The 16,357-nt window shown below is 35.9% G+C and overlaps 1 protein-coding gene across 1 annotated transcript in view; it reads right to left on the reverse strand.

Annotated features, from left to right (window-relative positions):
- Window positions 1–16,357, reverse strand: part of LOC150092961 (poly(A) RNA polymerase gld-2 homolog A-like) — a 197,358-nt gene that overhangs the window by 40,041 nt on the left and 140,960 nt on the right. Inside the window, exon 12 of the mRNA XM_090413719.1 lies at window positions 5,779–5,912. Within this exon, the coding sequence (XP_090269845.1) occupies window positions 5,779–5,912 (134 nt within the window). The remainder of the gene's footprint in view (window positions 1–5,778; window positions 5,913–16,357) is intronic.

Consider the following 16,357-nt stretch of genomic DNA (forward strand, 5'->3'; position numbering starts at 1 on the left):
GGAGACCAGATCTATGCACAATAGTCCAACTGTTTTCTTATCATGGCATTGTAAAGAGGCAAAATGAAATCCTTATCTTTACATGTGAACATTCATTTCAGCATTGCAATTATCTTTTGAGTTATATTTGCAATCTTTGCCACATGGCCCCTGAACTTCAACTTCCTATCTATTAACACTCCAAGATCCCTAGCCTGATCACTTTCTTCAAGCATAATCCCACCAATATAATACATCATTGGATATCTAATCACACCAAAATGCATGACTTTGCATTTACTGGCATTGAACTGACATACATTTTCCCAAAAAAATTATCCCAAGTGTTTGCTTACACTTGGATAAAGGATTAAGTCAAGTATATAATTTCTTGGTATCTTTAATTGATAGTATAACCAAGTGGAAAAACTTCCAACAACATACTGAGGATGGGTATGAAAAAGGCAAAAAATTCTATAAGTAAGTTTTAATAGCTTGTTCTTCCACAAACTTGGGGAAGAAAAGGTTATATTTATGCAAGTATTCTTGAGGATTTTGCATAAGTATTATCTAAACCACTCAGTATTCAGAATGTACGAATTGCAAATTACTCTGTAATTCTTACATTCAGATAAAAAAAAAACCACACGAATACTATGAAATTCTATCACCTGGATTCCATCTCAAGAGCTATGGTGATATAAGTTTCACGGTGTTGTCATATACATCCATAGTGAGCATTTCTGACTGAATATCATGTACTGCAACTGTCTTTGCACATTTTAAGCTTCATGCAGCTTTCTCTAATTCAAGTTCTGATATGCACTCATGACTACACTCCTCTAGAATATTTTCGACTACTGATATGTCATTGCTTGTTTCATTTAACAAAGTAATTACACCAGACATCTAGAATATTTTTTATCTTCAGTTCTTATGTCACCTTTCTCATCTCTTTATATTACTCTGAATGCTAACCATGTCCTAGTTCTTTATCAATATCCTCATTTGTAATATAATATTGCCATTGATGGCGTCTGTTCACTCTCCTAATCTTTCACAGCACTCTCATATTTGTGGTATTTTTTTTTTATTATTTTTTTAAATATTTTTTATGCGTATATAATAGAACGAGTTGTTTAGATTTCAGAAAAACTTGTATATTCATATTAAAGTAAACATTGTCAGTATGGTGCCAATACATAGAACACAATGGCAAACAAGACATCTTGCTGGATAAATTCAATATGTGAAATTTTGTTTGGTTTAGCATGTGTAAGATATATTTGCCAGAGAAACTGAAAGATTTATAGAAAGAAAGTGAGACTAGTGAGCAAATACAAGGGTGGTCTGGAAAGTTCTCGGCCTCGACTATAGATGGCAACATGATCGGGACGATTTTTTCCCCCCCTAAGTTGGTACATCTGTCATAAATATCAATGTGAAATTGCGAGTCATTCTATCAAGTAGTTTGTTTCATACAGCTGTCTGAAGCAAAAGTGTTGTGTGTATCCCTTGAAATGGATAAAATTCAGTATTGCATGGTTATAAAATTCGTTCTAAAAGAAAGTTTAATGGCAAAAGAAATTCATTTGAAGTTCATAAAAGTTTATTGGCCCTCTTCTTCGTTTTTGACAATTAAGAAATGGGCTGCCGAGTATAAACATGGCCGTACTAGCTTTGAAGATGATCCAAACGAAGGATGTCCAAAAAGTGTAAAAAAACCAGAAATCATTGATCAAGTGCAGGATATGGTATTGAATGACTGGTGAATCAAAGTGCATGAAATTACTGAGACTATAGGCATTTTAAAAGAACGTGTAGGATATATTTTGCATGAAGAATTGCAAATGAAAAGCTTTGTGCAAGATGGGTGCTGCACAGATCAAAAACGCACTTGCATGAAAATCTCTGAGTAGTGCTTGAAGCATTTTAACAAGAATAAAACTGATTTCGTGCGCCAATTTATTACTATTGATGAGACTAAGATTCACCATTACACACCAGAATCCAAACAGCAGTCAAAACAGTGGACAGAAGCTGGTTTTTCAGCGCCAAAGAAGAAAAGGTTATGACATCGGTGTTTTGGGATGTAAAAGGCATTTTGTTTATTAATTATCCTCAAAAGGGTAAAACAATAACTGGGGCATATTATTCCGATATTTTAACCAGACTAGATGAAAAAATTCATGAGAAAAGATCCGGTTTGCAGAAGAAAAAAATCATCTTTCATCAAGACAATGCACCTACCCACAAAGGTGTTTTGGCAATGAGAAAATTAAGGGATCTGTACTACGAACTGAATTGTTGGAACTTCCACCATATTCTCCAGATTTGGCTCCCTTTGACTTCTATCTCTTCCCCAAACTAAAACTCTTCCTAGGTGGTCAGCGTTTTTCTTCGAATCAAGAAGTGATTGTAGCTGTAGAGGGATATTTTGCAGATCTTACTGAGAACCACTACATGGACAGGATAATGGCGCTGGAATAAATGTATTAGTCTTAAGGGAGATTATGTTGAAAATTAAAATAATTTTGAAACTATAAATTCGTTTTTTCATTGTTAGGCTGAGAACCTTTCAGACCACCCTCGTATGTACAAAGTGTTTTGAGAATGAGTGCCAGTTCTGTGTAGAGAGCAAAACACATGATGATGGCATAGAGAATATCAACAGAAGTCATAAAATATTATTATCAGCAATAATATTGAAAGTGCAGTGGTGAAACATCAGAATGAATTTTGCAGAGGACAAAGTGCGAGACTGAAAGACTGCAGAAATGTCCTAAGATTGGAGAAGCTGAGAAGAGAAAAAGAACATGAATTTAGCTTATCCACACATGGCACAGTTGTGTCAATAGGTCTTGGGACCTTTCATGTGTGGAACTGATATATAATAAAAAATTATGAGAAAGAGGTAAGCAGAATATTTTTTTACGCTGATTCTATGATAAGAGGTCTACTTAATGAGAGCATGACTAAAACTTGTTTCCCTAACAATAATATTAGTGAAGCTCTTATGATACAAAAAAGGAAAGATGAAAGAATTGATTATTTTGATTGGCACTAATGACTTGCAAGGTGAAAAATATACAAGAGAAGATATAAAAGAATTATTGGAAGAAGTGAAAAAGAAGAGCAAATGAAAGATTGCAACTCTGTTGAGCACACTATGATAGAAGCAAGTTGAGGAAGAGGGCAATGATCACAAATGAATCAACGTATAAGTTATGCAGAAGGAATAGTTTGAGGTTTGTAGATCTATGAATTGAATTTGATGAATGGAAGAATGATATAATGCTGATGGGCTGCACCTAAAGGAATTTTGAGTTTGGTATCTTGAGAAAATTTTGGTCAATAAGAGAGTGGAAGTGCAAATTCAGAAAAATTAAAACTATTAAGGAGGATGAAAATGAGTACATGCAAGCACCAATAACATGCAAGTGTGAGAATTACCAAAAATTTCAGAAGGTCTCTCAAAAGACAAAATCAAATGGAGTAGTTAATACAAAATATAAAGTCATTGAAAGAGACTGAGGAGATACTACAGTTTAGGTATACTAATGCTACAAGTATCAGGAATAACAGGGAGGAGTTTTTGACACTGATATGTGCAACTCTGGCAAAAGTTATATGCATTAGTGAGAGTTAGCTGGCAACAGATGGAGTCACAGGAACAGAAAATGAGGGGGGGGGTATAGTATTTTCAGAGAGGAAAGAGAAGGTGGGATGGGGAGTGGATACTGCAGATGAATTGCTGCCGAAAGCAGTAGGAGATCAGGAAGACAGTCTGGTGTGAGAGAGAGGCTAATAGGACAAAATATACTGTGGGTTGCTGCTATACAGATTAAGGGATGCAAGGGATTACGTGGAAGACATGCATCAACAAATTAGCACAAGTGGGTCAAGTAATTATTATGGGAAACCGCAACAACATAGAATCTATACACCTATTAAGAGATAATTATTTGAAACAGAATGTGATGGATCTGGTCACAGGATCAGCACAAAGGTAACTACTGCCTCTGATATTGGGGAGAGTGATCATGCAATCAGGCTTAGACAAGAAATGTAACAAACATAGGAAGGAAGGTAAAATCAGACCATAAGAAGATAGTTGAGCAGGCTTAGGAAAGAAGTTCTTTCACTATGTGCCAAGTAAAAGAAAGAATGACTACGGAAGTATAACAAGCGAGGTGACAGAAGCAGATATGAAATAGTTGGGTGACTACTTTGGAAGGGTCTATATCGTCCAAGTGAGGATATTGGTGCAATAAATATGACAGGAACTGATGTGAGAATATGTTAATGAACTGGAAGTAATTAGAATATTGCAGAATCTTAACGGAAATGCTGCCATGGGATTTGATGGGATATCAGCATGTGTGTGTGTGTGTGTGTGTGTGTCATGAGAATGTGCAAAAGAATTGGTATTGCCTCAGACTGGGATATTTAACCCTAACTCTGTAAAGTCCCGGGGGAACAGAAGGGTAAAACAGCATTGCGGAATGGACAAGGATATGACACTCTATGGAGGAGAGCATGGTTTTGTGAAAAGTCAGTCATACCTTAGTAATTTATTAATTTTTTATAAACAGCTGAGTTGTTTAAAAGGAATGGCTACATGATGATAATGCTGGATTTTGCAAAGGTATCACAGGAACTCTGTTTGTATCCTGTCAGGTTTGACAGGATACAAACAGAGTTCCAAACTGGAGCAAATGGGGGATGACATGAAACTAGTTATATAGATATAAGGCTGGCTGATGTTCAGATACCAAAAATTAGTATATGGAGAAACAGAATCCAGGAGAAGGTGTGTGACTGGTGGTGTGCCACAAGTTCTGTGCTTGGACCATTACTATTTAATTTGTACATAGGAAATGATTTGAAAGGAAATATTCAGTTGTTTGCTGATGATGATGCAATGTAGAGAGCTGACAAGATGATTTAAATATGTTGATGATACGGGCAAAAGACAATGTAGAAAAGTGTAAAGTTTGGAATGAAAGACATAGTGTGTACCAAATTGATGGAACTATATTCCAGGAAACTGATGAAGCTTGGAATTTGGGGTGAATTACTCAGAATTACTTCATCATTGAAGAACACTAACAAGCTGAGATAAAAAGTTATCATTCCTCTTTATGTCTGGATTACTTTGCTCAGGTCTGGTCACTTGGTTTGTAAGGGATGAGGAAATGGCATAGAGAATCCAGAGATGAGTGACAAAGATGGTGAATGGTCTGTGAAATGCTCCCTGTGATGATAGATTTAGGGTTTATAGGTTGCAAAAGTTAGTTCATAAGGCAGAAAAGAAGGGATATGATAGAAACATTTAAGTTAAGAAAATGGTTTCATAGGAATGATACAGAATGACTTATGGAATTGATGCAGAGACACTATTTCAGCACTTGGTCTCTAAACAAGTGCTGAAATAGTTTCTCTGCATCAAGAGGAGGGTAGAACAAGTCTTAGGATGTGAAGACCAGATTTTTCACTTAGAGAGTGGTGAATGAGTGGAATGGGTTGTCAGAGTCAATTGTAAGTGGTTTGTCTGTTAATGAGCTAAAGGAGAGGTATGATAGATACTGTGTGGATAGATTGGGTCTCCAACTAATTCAGACTCCATGGAAGTGCCCATGCAATAATAATGATAATACATAACACTACTTTAAGTATTTATACAAATATCTGAAGATTGTTTTATAAATGTTTTGTATGCATGTGTGTGTGTGTGTGCGCACACATGCATGCTTGAGAGAGAGAGAGAAGAGAAGAGAAAAATATATCAATACCTACTCAAATAAGTTGCTATAGTAATCCAAGAATCCAAGAAACAGTTCTCCTAAGGCCTCTACATTATTTGATTTAAATGGTGGCAACTCCTCATCTAATCGCAGCTGCCTTACATCAGAATGTGGATGGAATTTGTCCTATTAAGATAAGAATAATCAAATTGCAAATTTTTTATTTATTCAAACTGAATATAATATGATGACCAATGATATCTAGTACAAAGTGGAATATTATTATTATTAAGAGAAGTCCCTGACCTCCGGGGAGTAAGAGACTCATCAAGGGAGGCCACATACTACAACATGCACCAACTACCATACGTATTCTTGAATTCCTTCACACTGCTTGCACTCACAGCATCCAATGGCAATCCATTCCAATCTAGCCCTCACCCCCTTCTTAGCAGCTTTCATTCTCAGCTTCCAAGGATACCCTCTTGTCCTTTCCCCACCATCCATAAACTGAAAAAATTACATCAGCTGAAATCTTGTATGACCGTTTCAGAAGTTTGTGCATTTCAATTATATCAATCCTCTTTCTCCTGCTTGCTAGTGTCTGAAGTATACAAATTCTTCATCTGTCTTCATAATCAGTATTCCACAATCCTGATATTATTTTTAACACTCTCATTTGCACTCTACCCACTGTATCAGAATCGCAATAGAAACCAGGAGACCAGACCTATGCACAATAGTCCAAGTGAAGTCTTATCGAGGCCTTGTAAAGAGGCCAAATGGCATCCTTATCTTTATATGTGAACATTCATTTCAGAATTGCAATTACTTCTAAGTTGTATTTGCAATCTTTTCTACATGGCCCATGAACTTAAACTTCCTATCTATTAACATTCCAAAATCCCTAGCCTCATCCGTTTCTTCTAGCATAATCCCACCAATATAATATAATACGACATTGGATATCTAATCATGCCAAAGTGAATGACTTTACATGTTGATTAATTTTAGTGGCATAAAAGAACACACACTGATAAGAAAATAACTATTTATTAACTTGTGTTGAATTTTTTCTTGACTATTATTAATAAGACTATTACACTTTTTTTTATATATAATGTTTGTGAAGTAGCTTTATTTTATTATCCTACATGTTTCGCCAATTTTTTTTCCTATCGGCATCTTCAGGGAATACAAACTAGTAAGCTATATGAAGGTAACAGACTAGATTATAACTGATGGTTCTAATTCATACAAAAAATTAGTATTGAATGAGGCAATGCGCATGTCTCGGGAACGTGATTTATTCGTTATGGCTCATGATGTAATTGTCATGAAAGTTCATTTCTTTGATGTTTAATGATCTGATAAAAGCTTTCCAAATATCTTGTAAGGTAGGACCTTGATTCTTGTTTTCAGTTTTACGGGCGACTGTAGCTGCTTCCTTGAAGGTTCTTGAATGGTAGTTATCTTCTATATAGGGCATAAGGCTTTTATCCCACTCAATATGATGGATAGTAGAGGCAAAGTGGCAAGAAATGCCTGAAATGTCTTGTCTGTTGTTTCTGACATATCCTATGTGTTCTTTCTTTCTCGTTTCAAAGCTTCTAGAGGTCTGACCTATGTAACTCATACCACACGAGCAAGGTATATTATATACTTCAGAGTACTTGTAGAATGGATGAGGATCTTTCAGTGATCTTAAATTTCCGAATAGTGTTGACTGGCTTGAATGCTACTCTGATATTATGTGGTTTTAGAAGGTTAGCTAATTTTTTGGAAATGCTGCTGACAAATGGAATAGTAATAGTACTGATGTATTGGACGGTATCTCGTTGTCTATTGGTATATCAGTCAAGAGAATCTTGTTGTAGAGTCTTTTTGGATAACCATTTAAAGATAGTTCTCTGGATATTGTAGTTAATTCCATTTGTAGGTCATTCTTATAAGAATAGATAAGAATATCTTATCTTATTCTTATCTATTCTTATCTTTGTGTACTGTATAGCTCTTTTCTTAAGCATATGGATAATGCTAAGTTTCTGAGCTATATGATGAGACGAGTTGAAATGGAAGTAACATCCAGTATTTGTAGGTTTTCTATAAACAGATAAGTTGATACTATTATTTGTTTGTTTCTTTATTAGGATGTCAAGGAATGGCAGTTTTCCATCTTTTTCAATTTCTAATGTGAATTTGATGGTATGGTGGAAACTGTTGATTTGGTTAAGGTAATCCATTAGTTCTTCTTTCGTATGATCCCAAATGAGAAGGATATCGTCAACATATCTGTACCAAATTTTCGGTTTTGGAATGATCTGGGATAAGATTTTTTCTTCTAGATCTTCCATGAATAAGTCAGCACAAGGAAGAGAGAAGGGGCTACCCATGGCTAATCCGGTGATTTGTTTGTAGACAGTTTTTTGCCAAATAAAATAGTTAGAAGTTAAACAGTGATTGAACAAAGTAGTGATGTTTCTTGGGACCAAGTTGTCTAAGATGTTGATAACTTCACCCACTGGAATGTTTGTAAACAAAGATGTAATGTCTAGGCTTGCTAGTATATCCTCTTCATAGATAGGGATGTTTTTTATTTTATCTATAAAATGTTGTGAGTTTTTAATATAAGTATCTGAGACGTGAATGTGTTGTTGTAAAATCTTAGCAAGGTACTTGGACAGTTGGTAAGTGGGAGAATAGATTCCGTCAACTATTGGACGTAATGGTATACCTTCTTTATGAATTTTAGGAACTCCATACAGTCTAGGAGTTAGTGGGTGCATTGATTTTAACTTTCTTATTACTTCTATAGGCAGTTAGTCATTCCACGCAATAATTCATTGGTGTCATTATGGTTTTTTATGGTCGGATCTCTACTGAGAACTTCATAGACAGACCTGTCAGATAATAGATTTTTAATTTTCAACACAATGAACAGGATCAACGAGATCACCAAACAAAAGATACGCAATCTCGAAGGTTTAAAATGCAAAAAAGCTAGGTATTTGAACCATCTGACTTTTTTAAAAAGATGCAGAGACAATAGCATGATCCCAAAATTTCTTTGTTTAAAAGAATATTCGTGTGCACTTCTCAAAGAAAGAATTTGCCATACGAGATTCATCCTTAGCAAAATAGACTCACAGTGCTATAACTTATTCACAGATATCTCTAATAACCTTGATGCAGAGACATGGCAACTATTAGACAATATGATTAGCAAAAGTTTTACCAAAACATTTAACCACAGCAAAAAGACACAAAGTGATAAATTCAATACACTGTATAATAATCATATCAACTATAAACCGTCTCTACCAGATAACCAAGTGATAACTAACCTATCTAAACACGTTTTAACTAAACCTGAGATCTCTATCCTCAAAAAAGGATTCAATTATGCCAATAGCTAATGACTTACGATTAAAAAGCAGCATAATCCTTTCAGCTCCGACAAGACATGGAAAGAAGAACGCTTCTCAAATTAAGAAATAATAAAGACATCATCATACTCAAAGCCAACAAAGGTAATAAGACAGTTATATTAAATACTAAAGATTATGAAGAAAAAATTAAAAATCTATTATCTGACAGGTCTGTCTATGAAGTTCTCAGTAGAGATCCGACCATAAAAAATCATAATGACACCAATGAACTATTACGTGGAATGACTAACTGGCCTATAGAAGTAATAAGAAAGTTAAAATCAATGCACCCACTAACTCCTAGACTGTATGGAGTTCCTAAAATTCATAAAGAAGGTATACCATTACGTCCAATAGTTGACGGAATCTATTCTCCCACTTACCAACTGTCCAAGTACCTTGCTAAGATTTTACAACAACACATTCACGTCTCAGATACTTATATTAAAAACACAACATTTTATAGATAAAATAAAAAACATCCCTATCTATGAAGAGGATATACTAGCAAGCCTAGACATTACATCTTTGTTTACAAACATTCCAGTGGTTGAAGTCATCAACATCTTAGACAACTTGTCCCCAAGAAACATCACTACTTTGTGCAATCACTGTTTAACTTTTAACTATTTTATTTGGCAAAAAACTGTCTACAAACAAATCACCGGATTAGCCATGGGTAGCCCCCTCTCCCCTCCTTGTGCTGACTTATTCATGGAAGATCTAGAAGAAAAAATCTTATCCCAGATCATTCCAAAACCGAAAATTTGGTACAGATATGTGGATGATATCTTTCTCATTTGGGATCATACGAAAGAAGAACTAATGGATTACCTTAACCAAATCAACAGTTTCCACCATACCATCAAATTCACATTAGAAATTGAAAAAGATGGAAAACTGCCATTCCTTGACATCCTAATAAAGAAACAAACAAATAATAGTATCAACCTATCTGTTTATAGAAAACCTACAAATACTGGACGTTACCTCCATTTCAACTCGTCTCATCATATAGCTCAGAAACTTAGCATTATCCATATGCTTAAGAAAAGAGCTATACAGTACACAACAGATAAGAATGACCTACAAATGGAATTAACTACAATATCCAGAAAACTATCTTTAAATGGTTATCCAAAAAGACTCTACAACAAGATTCTCTTGACTGATATACCAATAGACAACGAGATACCGTCCAATACATCAGTACTATTACTATTCCATTTGTCAGTGGCATTACCAAAAAATTAGCTAACCTTCTAAAACCACATAATATCAGAGTAGCATTCAAGCCAATCAACACTATTTGGAAATTTAAGATCACCGAAAGATCCTCATCCATTCTACAAGTACTCTGAAGTATATAATATACCTTGCTCGTGTGGTATGAGTTACAGAGGTCAGACCTCTAGAAGCTTTGAAACGAGAAAGAAAGAACACATAGGATATGTCAGAAACAACAGACAAGACATTTCAGGCCTTTCTTGCCACTTTGCCTCTACTATCCATCATATTGAGTGGGATAAAAGCCTTATGCCCTATATAGAAGATAACTACCATTCAAGAACCTTCAAGGAAGCAGCTACAGTCGCCCGTAAAACTGAAAACCTAAACAAGAATCAAGGTCTAACCTTACCAGAAATTTGGAAAGCTTTTATCAGATCATTAAACATCAAAGAAATGAACTTTCATGACAATTACATCAAGAGCCATAACGAATAAATCATGTTCCCGAGACATGCGCATTGCCTCATTCAATACTAATTTTTTGTATGAATTAGAACCATCAGTTATAATCTAGTCTGTTACCTTCATATAGCTTACTAGTTTGTATTCCCTGAAGATGCCGATAGGAAAAAAATTGGCGAAACATGTAGGATAATAAAATAAAGCTACTTCACAAACATTATATATAAAAAAAATGTAATAGTCTTATAAATAATAGGCAAGAAAAAATTCAACACAAGTTAATAAATAGTTATTTTCTTATCAGTGTGTGTTCTTTTATGCCGCTAAAATTAATCAACATGTAAAGTCATTCACTTTGGCATGATTAGATATCCAATGTCGTATTATATTATATTGGTGGGATTATGCTAGAAGAAACGGATGAGGCTAGGGATTTTGGAATGTTAGTAGACAGGAAGTTTAAGTTCATGGGCCATGTAGAAAAGATAGCTTACTAGTTTGTATTCCCTGATGATGCCGATAGAAAAAAATTGGCAAAACATGTAGGATAATAAAATAAAGTTACTTCACGAACGTTATATATAAAAAATGTGTAATAGTCTTATTTATTAACTTATTGCTGATATTTTGCTGGTATTCTATCCAGCATTTTCAGAGCACAAAAAGTTTGTTACAGTACGTGAGATAACCACAATCCAGTATAAGAATGAACTTGTACAATTGTAACTTATAAAACACAAAGACTAAAGTTCTAATCAGGTGTCATTATGTTGAGGAAAAAAAAAAAAAAAAAAAAAAAAAAAAAAAAAAAAAAACAGAGAGAAGGTAGGTATTAATTTGGTCTTAAGTTGGCTGTCTCCCAAATCTTCAGCAAATTTATACAGTCATACTTGTTGAGGTTTAGAGTATGTTTCAAGGCATCTGTGGAGAGGTTGTTCCATTCCCTTTATCCAACTCAACTGTCACTATCAGTTTCTTCTAACATAATCCCACCAATATAATGCGACATTGGATAGCTAATCATGATATTAAAAGTTAGTAAATTAGTAAGGCACGATCAACTCTTCAAAAAGCCATGCTGCCACTTAGAATATTCTCATATCCTTATTCACCCATTCCTGAATTCGCTTTCTGACCAACTTTTCCAGTACTCTCTTCCCCATCACTCCTGAGTTACTGATTGATGTATAAAATGCTACACAGATTTTGATCCTTCCTTATGTAAAGGAATTATTTTGCCTTCCTTTCACTCTCTTGGGCTTTGCCAGAGATGAGACTTAAATTACACAGTATAGTCAAAGGCATTGCTAGTTCCCCTGCACATCTTGTAAAATGCAATCTGATATCTCATCTAATCACATAGCTGTCTGCATTGGGATTCTACAATATCCTAAGTATTCATCGACCTCTGCTCTCACATCAGTCCCTGTCACCTCTGCCACAACAACCTTTGTAGAGTGGTCAGTAACTCAGCTATTTCATGTCTTTGTCACCTCTTTACCATCAGCACTCCTTAAAAATATCCTTCTTCATTCTTCCTCCTACTTGCCACATAATGAAAGAACTTTTTGGGATTTCCTTTGGCCTGCTCAGCTAATTTTTTCTCATAATCTGATTTTGCATTCCTTACCATGCTGATCACCTTTTTCATTATATACCCTCCACAACATTTTGCATTTTTGCAGCTCATGCTTACTACTCATCCATCTAACTCCCACCTGATTTACTCTCCCAACTTGGGTACACAGTCTGATATTGCTTCCTCCAGATACCCCCCCCCCCTTTGACTACCGTCAATGCAGATTTTTCTCCTAAGTTGTCTCCTAAGCTTGTCATAATCATTTGTGTTGGGTTCCATATATCCCACTTCTTAAATGAATATTCCATGTTTTGCTACCTCCACATGATCACTTTCCCGAATTGAAGGCGATGTAGCAAACCTAGTTATGGGCAGGTCTTCTGATTCTGTAATCATATCCAACACTCTCATACCCTGAGTCCACTCCATCGCATGCTGCTTCAAGTAATTATCTCTCAGTAAATGTATAAATTCCATTTCCTACCTGCCATGTAATTTTTCTTCCTTCCAGTCCATGTCTCCGAAGTTGAAGTCCCCATAATAATTACCTGACCATCACTGATTGTACTAATCTGATGTATGCTTTCATGCCGCTATAGGTTGCTGCTATAGACCCTGGCCCCACTGGGTCTATAGCAGCAACCAATTTTATATTTTGTCCTAATTGGCTCAATCCCTCAATAAAAGAACTGCTATCTGCCCAACTAGCCTCTCCCCCCACTCGTTGGCTGTAATTCATCCTCTTTCATCAGCAGTACCCCATCCCTCATCCTGTTTACTCTATTTTCCCTGAAAATAGTAAACCCGTATCCATTCCTGCAACTGTCACTTGCTGTCTCTACACCTTCTGGAAGGTTGCACTAACTAATGCCAAAACTCCTCCCTCTTATTCCTGATACTTCTAGAAGTACATAAAAACTGTAGTAACCCCTAATTATCAATAACCTTTACATCCCAAATAGATTATACAATTCAATATAATTGTTTGAGAGATTCACACAATCATTTGCCTCATTGGTGCCCACACACACATGCCTGCTTATGCCCTAATTTTGTTAGTTTTCCTGACTTTGTGCTTCTACACCCTCAGCTTTCTCTAGACACAAGTCCAAATCCATTCAAGTGAAGTCCATCAGCATTATACAAATCCTTCTGTTCATTAAACTCAGACCATAGGTCCACAAACTCTACATCGTTCCTTCTACAACCTGCATATTGATTCATTAGCTATCACTGCCCTCCAACCTCAGTTGCCTGTATCATAACAGCAGACTTACAAACTTCTCTTTCTTGCTCCTCTGTTTTTTGATTTTTCCAATATCCCTTTTACATCCTTCCTCATATAATACTTCTCACCTCTCAGGTCATTAGTGCCAGCCAAAGTAAGAAATTCTTTTACTTCCTTTCTGCATTCTAAAAGCATCACTAATATTATTCATCTTTGTACCAGGGAAACAAGATTTTGCTGCACTTTTGTGAAATACTTCTCTTATCACAGAATCACCATAAATGATTATCTCTTTACCTTGTTTCTATTGTTGATTATAAGATCTTCTTTAGTACCTTGGACCTCTCACTTTTTCTCTTCTCAGTTCGACTATTCTCTTGTCATTTCTACAGAGTTTCAATCTCATGCCCTGTTTTGTGAAGATGCAAGTGCACTATTTCCTTATTTGAGTCTTCCACATTCTCCTGACCATCCAGTACAGTATTTTATGGCTAATTAAAGTAAAATATTTGCCATAAAAATAGTTTCACTTATTATACGTATCAAACATACATGCAGTTCTTAGTAACTAATCATGTTTTAGGAATTGATTGAGTGTAGCCTGTTTTTTTTTTTTTTTTTTTTAATGATTGATTGACTGATTGCAATTATTAAACAAAATCAGTTCCAATATGTATTGATTTGCCTTCCTGCATGAAATAAAGTTGTAATAGATAATAAATATTCTGGCATCGTGGGTATGTAAAATCTCACATGAATGTTTTTTGTATCAAGCTCGTTTTTACAAGTTTTTACTTGAAAAGAAAAAGGAATTATTTGTGAAAAATATGTTATTCCAATTGGTGATGTTAAATTAAAGATGCCAAGAAATTATATTCTTGGTTTCATCCTTTATCCAAGTGCAAACAAACAATGTTTGCACATGAAGCATCTTCCTGACTTGGCTACTTGTATATATAGGCTAATGACTTCATCTTATGCTATGCATTATGGAAAGGGCCACTACCCAGGCAGGTTTCCAAGTGAAAAACTTTCAACATCTATTTCTAATCCAGAGTATTTTAGTAATAAGGTATGACATCTTTTGAGTCATAGTAACATCAAAAAGAGCATCTCCAAGGAAGATCCCACGTGGTATTATAGTGAAGTAATGTTCACCATGGACATGCAACAGCCAATACCCAACCTTGTTCACATTGGAACATTCCGGGTAATGGTAAACTATCCCGGAGTACCGAGACAGTGTTTCGATGCAGCTTGACCGAACATCTGGGGAGTGACTGTCCCCAAGCAAAGTCTTCAATTGTGTGAATGTCAGGCACATCTCTAGCCAGTGCCCACACCCCTGCTGTAAGGGTAATAGCACAGAACATAAAATAACATCATGTCCCCCCCTTGCATACATTCACAGAATAGGCAGGGGCACCAATAGAACTACTTACTCCGTAGTCTGTTGGGGGACGCCGGTGAATTTCTGGAACTTTCTAAGAAAACCAGTGGGAGAATACTTTTTCACACACTGTCTTGGGCAAAATTAAAAAGCCCACTTCAGCAAAACCATCTGCTAAAGCAACTGTTCCCCTTCAGCCACTTCCACGTTACCATTGACTCTTCTTCTTCTTTGGTGCATCAATCCGAAAATTGGTAAATATAGCAGCACATCACAACATCCTGTCTTGTGACTTCCTTTTTATCTCTTCATAACTCTTAGTGCCAGTTAGCATCATTGACTACAGAGGGACAACAAATGGCTGTAATAACAGATGAAGACAACAAGGTCAACATTCCACCAGCAACCAATTCCTCAACCACACCAGAGGAGACTTCATCTGTTTCTGAAGATCCCAAGATCCTCCCTGCATAGGAAATGCAAATCGAGGAGGAAGAAAAACAACTGCCACCTCTGAAGGAACTTTCAAAAAAAAAAAAAAAACCGATAAAAGAGGAAACTTTTCCCCAAAAAGATAAGAAAACACCAGTCATTCTAAAAGAGCCGGAGAAACAACTTTGGAATTCGATATAGAGGTGAAACCCCCACCCCCAGAGGCATGAAATCATCAACTCTAAAATTAAAAAATATACTGGCTCTCAGTTTAACTGCTCCAGTTATAAAACAGCAGACAATACCTTTAAAATCAAAAACAGTTTTCTGTTCAAAGTTGGAAGCCAGTCTGCAGTGCAGACTGCCTTCCAGCTAGGCTAGGCATTAATTCTTAAAACATCATAATGCTACCACCCTCCTCTTCTGTGTTGCCTCCCTTAACATCAAATAGCTCCATTCAACATTCAAAGAAGAGGAGGCATGGAAGCTAATGCTAGCTTTTAACATCTGATTCTTGTTCCCGAGCAAGTACCCCATCACATTCTTTTGTGGCTTCAGCAACAGAAACAGAGTTACTTATGCTAGGACAAATGTAAGGAGGACAGACAACTAGGAGAAGCATTCGTTAGCAAGAAAGATATTCACCAGTGGAAAAGGCATTCATTGTCGACTGAGGTTGTCCTCATTGCCAGAGAAGAGAATACCAAAGATAGAGAAGATTGTCGATCAAGAGTAAGAAATCAGCAGGAAGGGCGAAACAGAAGGTGAAGAACATTATCGCTCGGATAGAGAAGGACTGTGCAGTAAAAATGCATTCTATGAACAATAGTTTACCCTAAGTAAGTACCTAGAGGAATGTAAAGTTGCACCTGGACAATTTAA

This window comes from Typopeltis vanoorti, chromosome 24, assembly GCF_054136105.1.
Source record: "Typopeltis vanoorti isolate ZY-2024b chromosome 24, IOZ_Tvanoo_1.0, whole genome shotgun sequence".
Taxonomy (NCBI): domain Eukaryota; kingdom Metazoa; phylum Arthropoda; class Arachnida; order Uropygi; family Thelyphonidae; genus Typopeltis; species Typopeltis vanoorti.